The sequence below is a fragment of the Scyliorhinus canicula genome, chromosome 29 (genome assembly GCF_902713615.1).
Source record: "Scyliorhinus canicula chromosome 29, sScyCan1.1, whole genome shotgun sequence".
Classification (NCBI taxonomy): domain Eukaryota; kingdom Metazoa; phylum Chordata; class Chondrichthyes; order Carcharhiniformes; family Scyliorhinidae; genus Scyliorhinus; species Scyliorhinus canicula.
The window spans coordinates 15,252,865-15,265,279 of NC_052174.1; the positions used below are offsets into that span (position 1 = coordinate 15,252,865).

Sequence of the window (12,415 nt, forward strand, 5' to 3'; positions counted from 1 at the left end):
CCGGGTCCGATTCCCGGCTTAGGTCACTGTCTGTGCAGAGTCTGTACGTTCTCCCCGTGACTGCGTGTGTTTCCTCCGGGTGCTCCGGTTTCCTCCCACAGTCCAAAGATGATGTGGAGATGCCGGCGCTGGGCTGGGGTGGGCACAGTAAGAAGTCTTACAACACCAGGTTAAAGTCCAACAGGTTTGTTTCAAATCACTAGCTTTCGGAGCACATGCAATATCCACGTATTCACCTGAGGAAGGAGCAGTGCTCCGAAAGCTAGTGATTTGAAACAAACCTGTTGGACTTTAACCTGGTGTAAGACTTCTTACTGTCCAAAGATGTGCAGGTTAGGTGGATGGATTGGCCTTGCTAAATTGCCCCGTATTGTCCAAAAAGCTTGGGTGTGGTGACTGGGTTTCGGGGATAGGGTGGAGGTGTGGGCTTGGGTAGGGTGCTCTTTCCAAGGGCTGGTGCAGACTCGATGGGCCGAATGGCCTCCTTTTGCACTGTAAATTCTATGATTCTAGTGGCTACTCTAGACATTAACCCTTGCAGTTCTTAATATCACTTTTATCCGAATGGTTCCAGGCGTGAGGGAGTTCAGTTAATGTGGAGCGATTGGGGAATCTGGGATTGCCCTGCTCAGAGCAGAGAAGGCCAAGCAGTGCTCAAACCCTTCGGAGGTTTGGTGGGAGTAAATAAGGAGTCAGCGTTTCCAGTGGCGGCAGCAGGATCAGTATTCTGAGGGACATAGATTGGGGAGAAGTGGGTAAGGGGGTAAATGAGAATTTTATTTTTCCATACAGTCGGTTGCTGTGATCTGCAAGGCCCTGACCGAAAGGGAGTTGCCATTTCGGTGTTAACTTTGAAAGGGAAGTAGATTAATTCTCCAAAGGAAAAAAAATGTCCAAGACTTTGGAGTAAGACAAGGGGGAAATTGGGGCTAAGTGGTTACGAGCTGTGTAATGCTGCAACACTTTGGAAATTAGCAGATGTGGAGCAAATTTACTTTGAAAATACTCCGAAATACTCCGTGTTTTGCGTGTAATTAGTTTGCAACAAACCTGTTCTCCTGCCAATGCTTTTGTGCACAGCTCTACATCCACGTGATTCTCCTGGGTCTATTTCACACAAGCTTCTGGTTAGCAGCCCTGACTGTCGAGGCACTGGTATAGTTAGCAGATTGCTGCCCCCCCGGCCTGGCATCTCCAGTCCAGCTCCTGCCGATGCAGCACTCCCTCGACTCAAACTCTGGATGGGGCTGTTGAACTAGCAACCTTTCACCCCAGGGGGTGAGAGCACCCGCTCGCTGAACCAGGCTGGCACACGCCCCCCCCCAACGTGAGATTCCGCGACCGTGGGGGGGTGAAGAAGCAGCAGATGAGGGAGGTTGTATGTGAGTAAAGTCACTTCTCGTTTCTCCCCAGCTTCGTACCTTCATTGCCTCCTGCAGTGCTGGCATGGCCTCATCCAGTTCCTTTTGGGCGCCCGCTGCCATTATTTTGCATTTTATCTCTTCCGCTGCAATCTTCTCACTGTGGGAGCTGACAGTCTGTGTGGAGAGAAATGCTCAAAAGGGGTTAACTTATCAGGACAGCGATCATAATAGAGTGAAGAGAAGAACTCCCTTGGTGCCTCAGACTGCAGCCCCCGAGCTGTTTCTCAGCTGACACGGGCATAAGAAACCTGGGCTTGATGTTTTCCGAAGTGGCCAAGGTAGCTGATGGCCACCGGTGACTCTGGCTGAAAGATGCACATGCCCTCATGCTGGGAAATGCACGCAGGTTGGTCGGGGTGCCTGCCACCCCTCACCCGCCAGAGGGACTGGGTTCTCTCAATCTATCCTCCCGTCACTTCAAACACTGTGATCAGATTAACTATCAACCTTGTAAACTGAAGGAAACACAAACCATCGTACAAATCATTCTCGGAACTAAACCCTCCAGTGCGCCCCCAATATCGTTTTGATGAATCTGGGGTGTATATGCTCCAATAGGTCAATACATTTTTATTGAAGTGCTGTGCCTAGAACTGAGTGAGGATATTCTGGGTGAGGTCTGAACATGGTTCGGTGTAATTGAAGCGTTTTATTCTCAATTTTGAATTCCAATTCCTTGGAGTTAAAAGCCACCATTTTCATTCCTCATGCACGGCCCTTTTGCTGACCTGTGCGCCTGGCCATCTAAACCCCTTTCTGCTACTCCGTAGCTCCCAGAATCTCGTTATTAACCAGGCCAGCCATGAACAAAGAACAATACAGCACAGGAAGAGGCCCTTCGGCCCTCCAAGCCTTTGCCGACCATGGTTCCTTCCTAAACTAAAACCGTCTGCACTTAGGGAGTCCGTATCCTTCCATTCGAACCCTGTTCATATATTTGTCTAGATGCCCCTTAAATGCCGCTATCGTACCGGCTCCCACCCCCTCCCCAGGCAGCGCGGTCCATATATTTACCATCCTCTGTGTAAAAAACCTGCCTCCCACATCTCTTCTAAACTTTTCCCCACGCACTTTAAACTCTATGTCCCCTGGTAATTGACTCTCCTACCCTAGGAAAGAGCATCTGACCATCCAATCTGTCCATGTCACTCATAATCTTGTAGACCCCCGTGTCAGGTCGCCTCTCAACCTCTGTTCCAGTGAGAACAGACCAAGTTTCTCGAACCTCTCCTCATAACTGATGCCCTCCATATCAGGCAACATCCTAGTAAACAGCTTCTGTACCCTCTCCAAAGCATCCACATCCTTCTGGTAGTGTGGTGACCAGAATTGTCCACAATATTCCAGATGAGGCCTAACTGCAGTCACTGTAGTCAAACAGAAATGAAGCAGGTCTGCACTCTGCAGCTTCTGTTGCGGTGCCCCTCCCGTCAGACAGGTAACCCAGACAGAGCTTTACCAACTGGCCGATGGAGTGCGCCCTGAGCTGGAGGGAAAGAGATGGGTTTGGAGTTAAGAGTAGGGCTAAAGGATATATAAAAATCTTTATCGAGTTTCCAGAAACCAGAGAGGGGGGTAAGAAAGAGAGGGTAGAGGCATGGGCTGAAAGAGCTGGCTGGAGTTACATGCACAGGGGACAAGGAACAGACCAGGGCCAGGGGAACAAAGTGTACAAGCTGGGACGTGGGGCTGAAGAATTAGGAGGTTTAGAGAGGCTCAGGAAAACAAAAAGAGAAGCCGAGCAAATCTATTTCCTTGCCCAGCAGACCTTTGATCTCGGTGAGTAAATGGGGATTAATGCGGGCGCACCCTCACAGAGCGTTACTGGGGATACACCGCGGACGGGGATTCCCTTCGCTCACCTTCTGTTGCTCATCAGCTTCTCGCTTCTGCTGCACGATGATCACCAGGTACTCCTCGCACTGCTTCTGGAACTCAGCCACTTTCACCTTGGCCTGCTCCAGCTCGACAGACATCACCTCCACCTTGTCGCGGGTGTCGTCAATCTTGGACAGCCCGTTCCGCAGCTTGTTGGCCTGAGTGCTCAGCTCAATGCGCTTCTCCTCCAACAGCCTGAGGAAAGAAGGGAACAGACAGGACTCCCACCGTCAGGACAGGGTGACAGGAACGCAAGGCCTGTTCAGTGGAGATTGAGAAGGCCTAAGTTCATTTCACTGCCGCATGGCCACACAATGGTTATGTAACTGGACCAGTAATCCAGATTGCCCATCGCTGCCCAGACTAATGATCCAGAGATGCAAGTTCAAATCCCACCACAGCCGCTAGAGAATTTAGATTCAATCAATTCGATAATATCTGGAATTTTAAAAGCTAGGATCAGCAATGTTGATTATCCGACACACCAGAATCCGGCACCTATGGACCCGGAACCACCCGTACCTTCAATACCGTGGACATGACATCGGCAAATCCTTGCCAGAATCCCCTAAGCCACGGACATGCCCAAAACATGTGGACATGATTGGCGGGCCCTCCCGCACACTGCCCACACCTATCCTCCACCCCTTCAATAAACCTGCTCCTCCAGGTCACTGCCATGTGTGCCCTGTGGACCACCTTGAATTGTATCAGGCTGAGCCTGGCACACGAGGACGCGTTAACCCTATTCAAGGCATCCTCCCACAATCCCACCTCTAATTCCTTTCCCAACTTTTCCTCCCATTTTCGCTTCACCTCCCCTGTCGGTGTTCCCATGAGCTCCGTATATGTAAGCCTTGGTGGCTGGTGTTAGTTGTTGGTTGGGTGGGTGTTATTTACTTTGTTGTTTTTCCTCTTTAAAACTGTTAAAATTATATATGCCTCAATAAAAATATTTTTTTAAAAAGCAACGATGATTATCAAACTACCGGATTGCTGTAAAAATCCTGGGTCTCTAATGTCCCTTCAGGGCAGGAAATCTGCTGCCTAACCCCGGTCTGGACTACACGTCACTCCAGACCCCACAGTGACGCGGACGACTTTTTAAAACATTTTAGAGCACCCAATTAACTTTTTCCAATTAAGGAGCAATTTAGCGTGGCCAATCCTCCTAGCCTGCACATCTTTGGGTTGTGGGGGTGAAACCCACGCAGACACGGGGAGAATGTGCAAACTCCACACGGACAGTGACCCAGAGCAGAGATCGAACCTGGGACCTCGGCGCCGTGAGGCAACAGGGCTAACCCACTGCGCCACCGTGCTGCCACGCGGGCAACTTTTGAATGCCCTCTGAAGTGGCCGAGCCAATCACTCGATTATATTCAAGAGGTCAGCTCAGCACCACCTTCTCAAAGACCCTGATAGAGATGGACAGGGCGGCACAGTGGCACACTGGTTAGCGCCGCTGTCTATCAGCACCGGGAGACCCGGGTTTGATTCCGGCCGCGGGTGACTGTCTGTGCGGAGTCAGCACTTTCTCCCCGTGTCTGCCTGGGTTTCCTCCGGGTTCTCCGGTTTCCTCCCACAGTCCAAAGATGTGCGGGTTAGGGTGAATAAGGGGATGGGACGGGGGAGTGGGCCTAGGTGGGGTGGTCTTTCGGAGGGTCGGTGCGCACACCAACACACACATAGAGCATACAGTGCAGAAGGAGGCCATTCGGCCCATCGAGTCTGCTTAAGAGACCCACTTAAGCCCTCAGTTCCACCCTATCCCCGTAACCCAATAACCCCTCCTAACCTTTTTGGTCATTAAGGGAAATTTATCATGGCCAATCTAGCTAACCTGCACATCTTTGGACTGTGGGAGGAAACCGGAGCACCCGGAGTAAACCCACGCAGACGTGGGGAGAACGTGCAGACTCCGTACAGACAGTGACCCAGGTCGGGAATCGAACCTGGGACCCTCAAACTGTGAAACCACAGTGCTAATCACTTGTGCTAACGTGCACACACTCTCAGACACACACACAATGACACACACATGACACATCAACAAACACATCAACACATACGCACAGAGACACACACAACACATCAACATATATACACACACACACACACTCACACATCCACACACACATCAACACTCACACATCCACACACACACATATCAACACACACACGCACACACACAAATAGACAGGCACACATTATTGGGGAGGCAGTGGTATTATCGCTGAACTACAACCCATAGACCCAGGGTAATGCTCTGGGGGCCCTGATTTGAAAGTGAAATTTGAATTCAATAAATATCTGGAATTAAAAATCTAACGATGACCATGAAACCATTGTCGATAGTTGTAAAAACCCATCTGGTTCACTAATGTCCTTTCGGGAAGGGGAAATCTGCCGTCCTTACCCGGTCTGGCCTACATGTGACTCCAGACCCACAGCAACGCCCTCTGAACTGGCCCGGCAAGCCCTACAGATCAGTGGAGATTACGGACTTGAGGTTAGGGACATGGAGATTAGGGACGTGGAGATTAGGGACGTGGAGATTAGGGACGTGTACTAAATGCTGGCCCAGACAGCGATGCCCACATCCCTTGAACAAATAAAAATAACACACACACACACACACGAGTTTGTATGTTTGATGAGGATCAAGTCAGATGGAATATGCTGTGCTTCTGCCATAGTGGGAGATGTGTAGCTCAGTGGGCAGCACCCTTGCCTCTGGGCCAGGAGCTCTCAGTTCGGGTCCCACACAAGGAGCATTCACAACGCAGTTCAGTAGGTGAGCAGCGAACCCGCTAATCCCTTCCCCACTATTCCCCAGAAGAAAAGAAAATAGCGAAGGTGCAAAGTAAACCAACAATCCCGTCATTGGGTACCGGGTCACCATCACCTCTTGCATGTGGCCTGGCATTAATTACAGCATCAGAAGAAGGAGCACTGAGTTCACACCACCCACTGACACTCACTTTTTGTAGCCGGACACCAGCTCCAGATAGTTGGTTGGGGTGACGTAGTTGTGCCTCCGTAGTTCCAGCAACATTTTTTCAGAATACGTTGTCACTGAACGATGCATCGTCACAAAGATGTGCGCCAGGTTACTGCGTAGCTAGGACAACGAAAGGAACAAAAACCAATTTAATAAGCTAAGATATCGCAATGGAAGCCACCCTCAAACCTGATCGACTGAACTCGACCCACAGGCAGCTGAAGCCAAAGGAATCTTTTAACACTGGCTCCGCTGCTTTAGAACATAGAACATAGAACATTACAGCGCAGTACAGGCCCTTCGGCCCACGATGTTGCACCGTCCTGTGAAACCCTTCTAAAGTCCCTCTACACTATTCCCTTATCGTCCATATGCCTATCCAATGTCCATTTGAATGCGTTTAGTGTTGGCGAGTCCACTACTGTTGCAGGCAGGGCATTCCACACCCTTACTACTCTCTGAGTAAAGAACCTACCTCTGACATCTGTCCTACATCTATCTCCCCTCAATTTAAAGCTAAGTCCCCTCGTGCTGGACATCACCATCCGAGGAAAAAGGCTCTCGATGTCCACCCTATCTAATCCTCTGATCATCTTGTATGCCTCAATTAAGTCCTCTCTTACCCTTCTTCTCTCTAACGAAAACAGCCTCAAGTCCTTCAGCCTTTCCTCATATGATCATCCCTCCATACCAGGCAACATCCTTGTAAATCTCCTCTGTACCCTTTCCAATGCTTCCACATCCTTCCTATAATGTGGCGACCAGAACTGCACACAATACTCCAAATGCGGCCGCACCAGAGTTTTGTACAACTGCAACATGACCTCATGGCTCCAAAACTCAATTTCTCTACCAATAAAAGCTAACACACCGTACGCCTTCTTAACAACCCTCTCAACCTGGTTGGCAACGTTCAGGGATCTATGGACATGGACACCGAGATCTCTCTGCTCATCCACACTACCAAGAATTTTACCATTAGCCCAGTACTCTGCCTTCCTGTTATTCCTTCCAAAATGAATCACCTCACACTTTTTTGCATTAATCTCCATTTGCCACCTGTCAGCCCAGCTCTGCAGCTTATCTATGTCCCTCTGTAACTTGTAACATCCTTCTGCACTGTCCACAACTCCACCGACTTTAGTGTCACCTGCAAATTTACTCACCCATCCTTCTACGCCCTCCTCCAGGTCATTTATAAAACTGACAAACAGCAACGGCCCCAAAACAGATCCTTGTGGCACACCACTAGTAACTGGACACCAGTCAGAGCATTTCCCATCAACCACCACTCTTTGTCTTCTATCAGCCAGCCAATTTCTGATCCAAACTGCTAAATCACCCTGAATCCCATGCCTCTGTATTTTCTGCAATAGCCTACCGTGGGGAACCTTATCAAACGCTTTACTGAAATCCATATACACCACATCAACTGCTTTACCCTCATCCACCTGTTTGGTCACCTTCTCAAAGAACTCAATGAGGTTTGTGAAGCACGACCTACCCTTCACAAAACCATGTTGACTATCTCTAATCAAATTATTCCTTTCCAGATGATTATACATCCTATCTCTTATAAACCTTTCCAAGACTTTTCCCACAACAGAAGTAAGGCTCACTGGTCTATAGTTACCGGGGTTATCTCTACTCCCCTTCTTGTACAAGGGGACAACATTTGCTATCCTCCAGTCCTCTGGCACTATTCCTGTAGACTTAAAGATCAAAGCCAAAGGCTCAGCAATCTCCTCCCTAGCTTCCCAGAGAATCCTAGGATAAATCACATCCGGCCCAGGGGACTTATCTATTTTCACACTTTCCAGAATCGCTAACACCTCCTCCTTATGAACCTCAAGGTAGCCTTTCAGAGCCTAAACGCTTTCCCCTCCGACCACGCGATTTCCTCGTGGGCGCCGGAGGGGCGACCATCGCCCGACCCGAGGGTGTCCCAGGCCTGTGCCGCGTGGCTGCCTGCCCAACCCGGGGGGCCGCCCTCCTATTTCTGTGGTCAGAACCAGCACCCCAGGCAGCGTTGCCCAGCTCGGAACGCGACCTGCAGCGACCGCGGCAAGAAAGGACATTTTAACAAAGTCTGCTTGGCCCGTACCAAAGCTCCAAAATCGCAGGCCCGACTCACAGACTCACAGGCCCGCAGACACTGCAACGTGGATATAAAGCTGGTTAGTAACAGGAAATAAAGGTTACCCTTATGAATGGACAGCTGTTTCAAGTGGTGTTCCACAGGGCTCGGTGTTGGGACCCCTGCTGTTTGCTTTATATATGAACGATGTGGACTTGATTGTGAGGACATGATTGGGAAATTGGCAGACAACACATAAATTGGCCATATAGTGGATAGTGTAGACAATAAGAAGTCTTACAACACCAGGCTAAAGTCCAACAAGTTTGTTTCAGATCACTAGCTTTCGAAGCGCAGCTCCTTCCTCAGATGAATGGGTAGACAATGGTGTAAGCTCCAAGATGATATAGATGGGTTGGTAGAGAGGGCAGGCAAGGGGCAAATGGTGTTCAACTCTGAAAAGTGTGAGGTAATGCATTTATGGAGGTCAAACAGACAATTAACGGAATGTAATGAAAGGGGTTGATGAAGTGAAATATATTGGCAAGTACACAGCTCCCTGGAGGTAAGCAGTACATGCAGATAAGGTGGTAAAGGAGGCATATGGAATGCTCGCCTTTATTGGCAGAGGTATAGAATACTGTAAAAGACACTGGTAAGGCTGCAACTGGAGTATTGTGTGCAGTTCTGATCACCAGGACGTTATTGCTCTGGAGAGTGCAGAGAAGATATACCAGAATGCTGCCAGGGTGGAGAATTGGAGCTACCAGGAGAGATTGGGGTTATTTTTTTTGGAACATAGAAGGCTGTTGCTTGGGGTAGAGATAGAGTAGACAGGAGGAACCTGTTTCCCTTGGCAGAGAGTTCAAACACCAGGGATCATAGATTCAGGCTAATTGGAGGGTGAGAGGGGACTTGAGGAAAAACCTTTTTACTCAGAGGGTAGTGGGAGTCTGGAATTCGCTGACAAGTTGGTGGTGGAGGCAGAGACATAGAACGTAGAACATACAGTGCAGAAGGAGGCCATTTGGCCCATCGAGTCTGCAACAACCCTCTTGAGCCCTCACTTCCACCCTATCCCCGTAACCCAATAACCCCTCCTAACCTTTTTTTTGGACACTAAGGGCAATTTAGCGTGACCAATCCACCTAACCTGCACGTCTTTGGACTGTGGGAGAAAACCGGAGCACCCGGAGGAAACCCACGCAGACACTGGGAGAAGGTGCAGACTCCGCACAGACAGTGACCCAAGCCGGGAAGCGAACCTGGGACCCTGGGGCTGTGAAGCCACAGTGCTAATCACATGTGCTACCGTGCTGCCCTAAACACTAAACCCTTTGTAAAAAGTAGCTGGATCTGCACCTTAAGGGCTGTAAGCTATGGACCGGGTGCAGGAAGGCGGGGTTAGAAAGGGCACCTGGGTGTCTTTGGATTGGCTTAGACAAGACGGGTCAAATGGCCTCCTTCTTTGCTGTGTTGTTTCCGTGGGCACAGCGTATAGCACTGCTGCCTCACAGCTGCAGGGACCCGGCCTCGGATGACTGTGGCGTGATCCAATGGCCACGCTGTGCCTGAAAGTCAGCTCGCTGCAGCGCAGCGCGGCCAATAAAAGCCGGGAGACCCCCCCCCCCCCCCCCCGCCCGCTCCCGGGATCTACCCAGCTCGCAACGCCTCTCGAGTCCGACACGATCTCGCGAGGCATTGCGATGTAAATCCCGCCCATTGTGCGCGGGATCACTTTTCGGCAAATCTGCATGTCCAAGCGTTGGTAATGTGCAGATTCCTGAGGTACCGGAGACGGTGGGATTCACCCCCTTCGCCGCAGAGACCTCAGGGACCACAAACAGGGACCAGGCAGAACAGCACTCGTGGGGGTTTGGGTTCGGAGACACCAGCTTGGACAGGGTGATGCCCTGGCACTGCTGGTGTCACCTGGGCACCTGGCAGTGCCAGCCTGGCGCCTTGGCATTGTCACACCAGGTGGCAGTGTCAGCTGGCGTGGGCTCTGCCAGGGTGCCAGGTTGGCATTGCCAAGCTGAAATATTATACGCATGCGCGATAGGATCAATGGTGCCCTGCGTGTGTGTCGGTGGGGGTGTCGGGGGAGGGGGGGGGGGGGGGGGGGGGGGACCCTTCCATAGTGCATTCGGGCTGGGCGGGGGTCGCTTCGGGGGCCTGGGAGATTGGGACGCCCATCTCTCGCTACACTGGGGAGTTCCGGCGAGCGGGTTGGTACTGACTCGAGGGATCGAAGGGCCTCGTTCTGCCTTGCATTGCAGGGATTCTGTGCTGTACTGTTCTATCTATCTATCTATCTATGGACTCTCACATCATCCGGTTCCCCGAGGTCCACACCCATCAGGTATCGCTCAGCCACTTCGAGCAGGGCATCCTTCGGCCACTCCGAGAACCAGTCGATGGTGGTGCAGTTCACCAGTGCAGGGTACTGCCGCACGCGGTTCCTTTAAGAGAGTCAGGAGGGAAAACAAAATGTCATTGGGCAACTTCACTCCACCGTGTAAATATCCTACGCTGTGACGAAAATCACGAGCTATAATTCAGGTAGGGCTGCAGCACTGGACCTATCCAAACGCCACCTCCTCCTTCGTTCAGCAACCTGTGTACAAGCAGCTCAGGGGGATTTTGGATCCATGGTCGGAACCTGCATTCACCCCCTGACAATTCCGTGAATTATTCCAGTGCTTTGCCAGCAGCTACGTCCCTGTGAATCTGCGCACCCGGGCAGCGAGGCACTGTGCAGTGAGGCACCGTGCAGCAGGGCACCGTGCAGCGAGGCACCCGGGCAGCGGGGTACCGTGCAGCGAGTCACCCGGGCAGCGGGGTACCGTGCAGCGAGTCACCCGTGCAGCGAGGCACCGTGCAGTGAGGAACCGTGCAGCAGGGTACCGTGCAGCGAGGCACCGTGCAGCGAGGCACCGTGCAGCAGGGTACCGTGCAGCGAGGCACCGTGCAGCGAGGAACCGTGCAGCGGGGCACCGCGCAGCAGGGCACCGTGCAGTGAGGCACCGTGCAGCGAGGAACCGTGCAGCGGGGCACCGTGCAGCCGGGCACCGTGCAGCGAGGCACCGTGCAGCAGGGCACCGTGCAGCGAGGCACCGTGCAGCGAGGCACCGTGCAGCGGGGCACCGTGCAGCGGGGCACCGTGCAGCGAGGCACCGTGCAGCGGGGCACCGTGCAGCGAGGAACCGTGCAGCGAGGCACCGTGCTGCGGGCACCGTGCAGCGGGGCACCGTGCAGCGGGGCACCGTGCAGCGGGGCACCGTGCAGCGAGGCACCGTGCAGCGAGGCATCGTGCAGCGAGGCACCGTGCAGCGGGGTACCGTGCAGCGAGGCACCATGCAGCGGGGCACCGTGCAGCGGGGCACCGTGCAGCAAGGAACCGTGCAGCGGGGCACCGTGCAGCGAGGCACCGTGCAGCGAGGCACCGTGCAGCGGGGCACCGTGCAGCGGGGCACCGTGCAGCGAGGCACCGTGCAGCGGGGCACCGTGCAGCGAGGCACCGTGCAGCGAGGCACCGTGCAGCGGGGCACCGTGCAGCGAGGCACCGTGCAGCGGGGTACCGTGCAGCGGGGCACCGTGCAGCGAGGAACCGTGCAGCGAGGCACCGTGCAGCGGGGCACCGTGCAGCGAGGCACCGTGCAGTGGGGTACCGTGCAGCGGGGCACCGTGCAGCGAGGAACCGTGCAGCGGGGCACCGTGCAACGAGGCACCGTGCAGCGAGGTACCGTGCAGCGAGGAACCGTGCAGCGGAGTACCGTGCAGCGAGGTACCGTGCAGCGGGGTACCGTGCAGCGAGGAACCGTGCAGCGGGGCACCGTGCAGCGAGGCACCCGGGCAGCGAGGCACCCGGGCAGCAGGGCACCGTGCAGCGAGGCACCCGGGCAGCAGGGCACCGTGCAGCAGGGCACCGTGCAGCGGGGCACTGTGCAGCGGGGCACCGTGCAGCGGGGCACCGTGCAGCGGGGTACCGTGCAGCGAGGCACCATGCAGCGGGGCACCGTGCAGCGAGGC

General features: G+C 53.2%; 1 protein-coding gene across 1 annotated transcript in view; it reads right to left on the minus strand.

Moving 5' to 3' along the window:
- The window catches only part of dnah2 (dynein, axonemal, heavy chain 2), a 239,036-nt gene that overhangs the window by 79,378 nt on the left and 147,243 nt on the right, over positions 1-12,415 (minus strand). Inside the window, 4 exon segments of the mRNA XM_038786796.1 lie at positions 1,422-1,538; positions 3,287-3,497; positions 6,287-6,426; positions 10,713-10,845. Coding sequence (XP_038642724.1) covers positions 1,422-1,538; positions 3,287-3,497; positions 6,287-6,426; positions 10,713-10,845 — 601 coding nt within the window.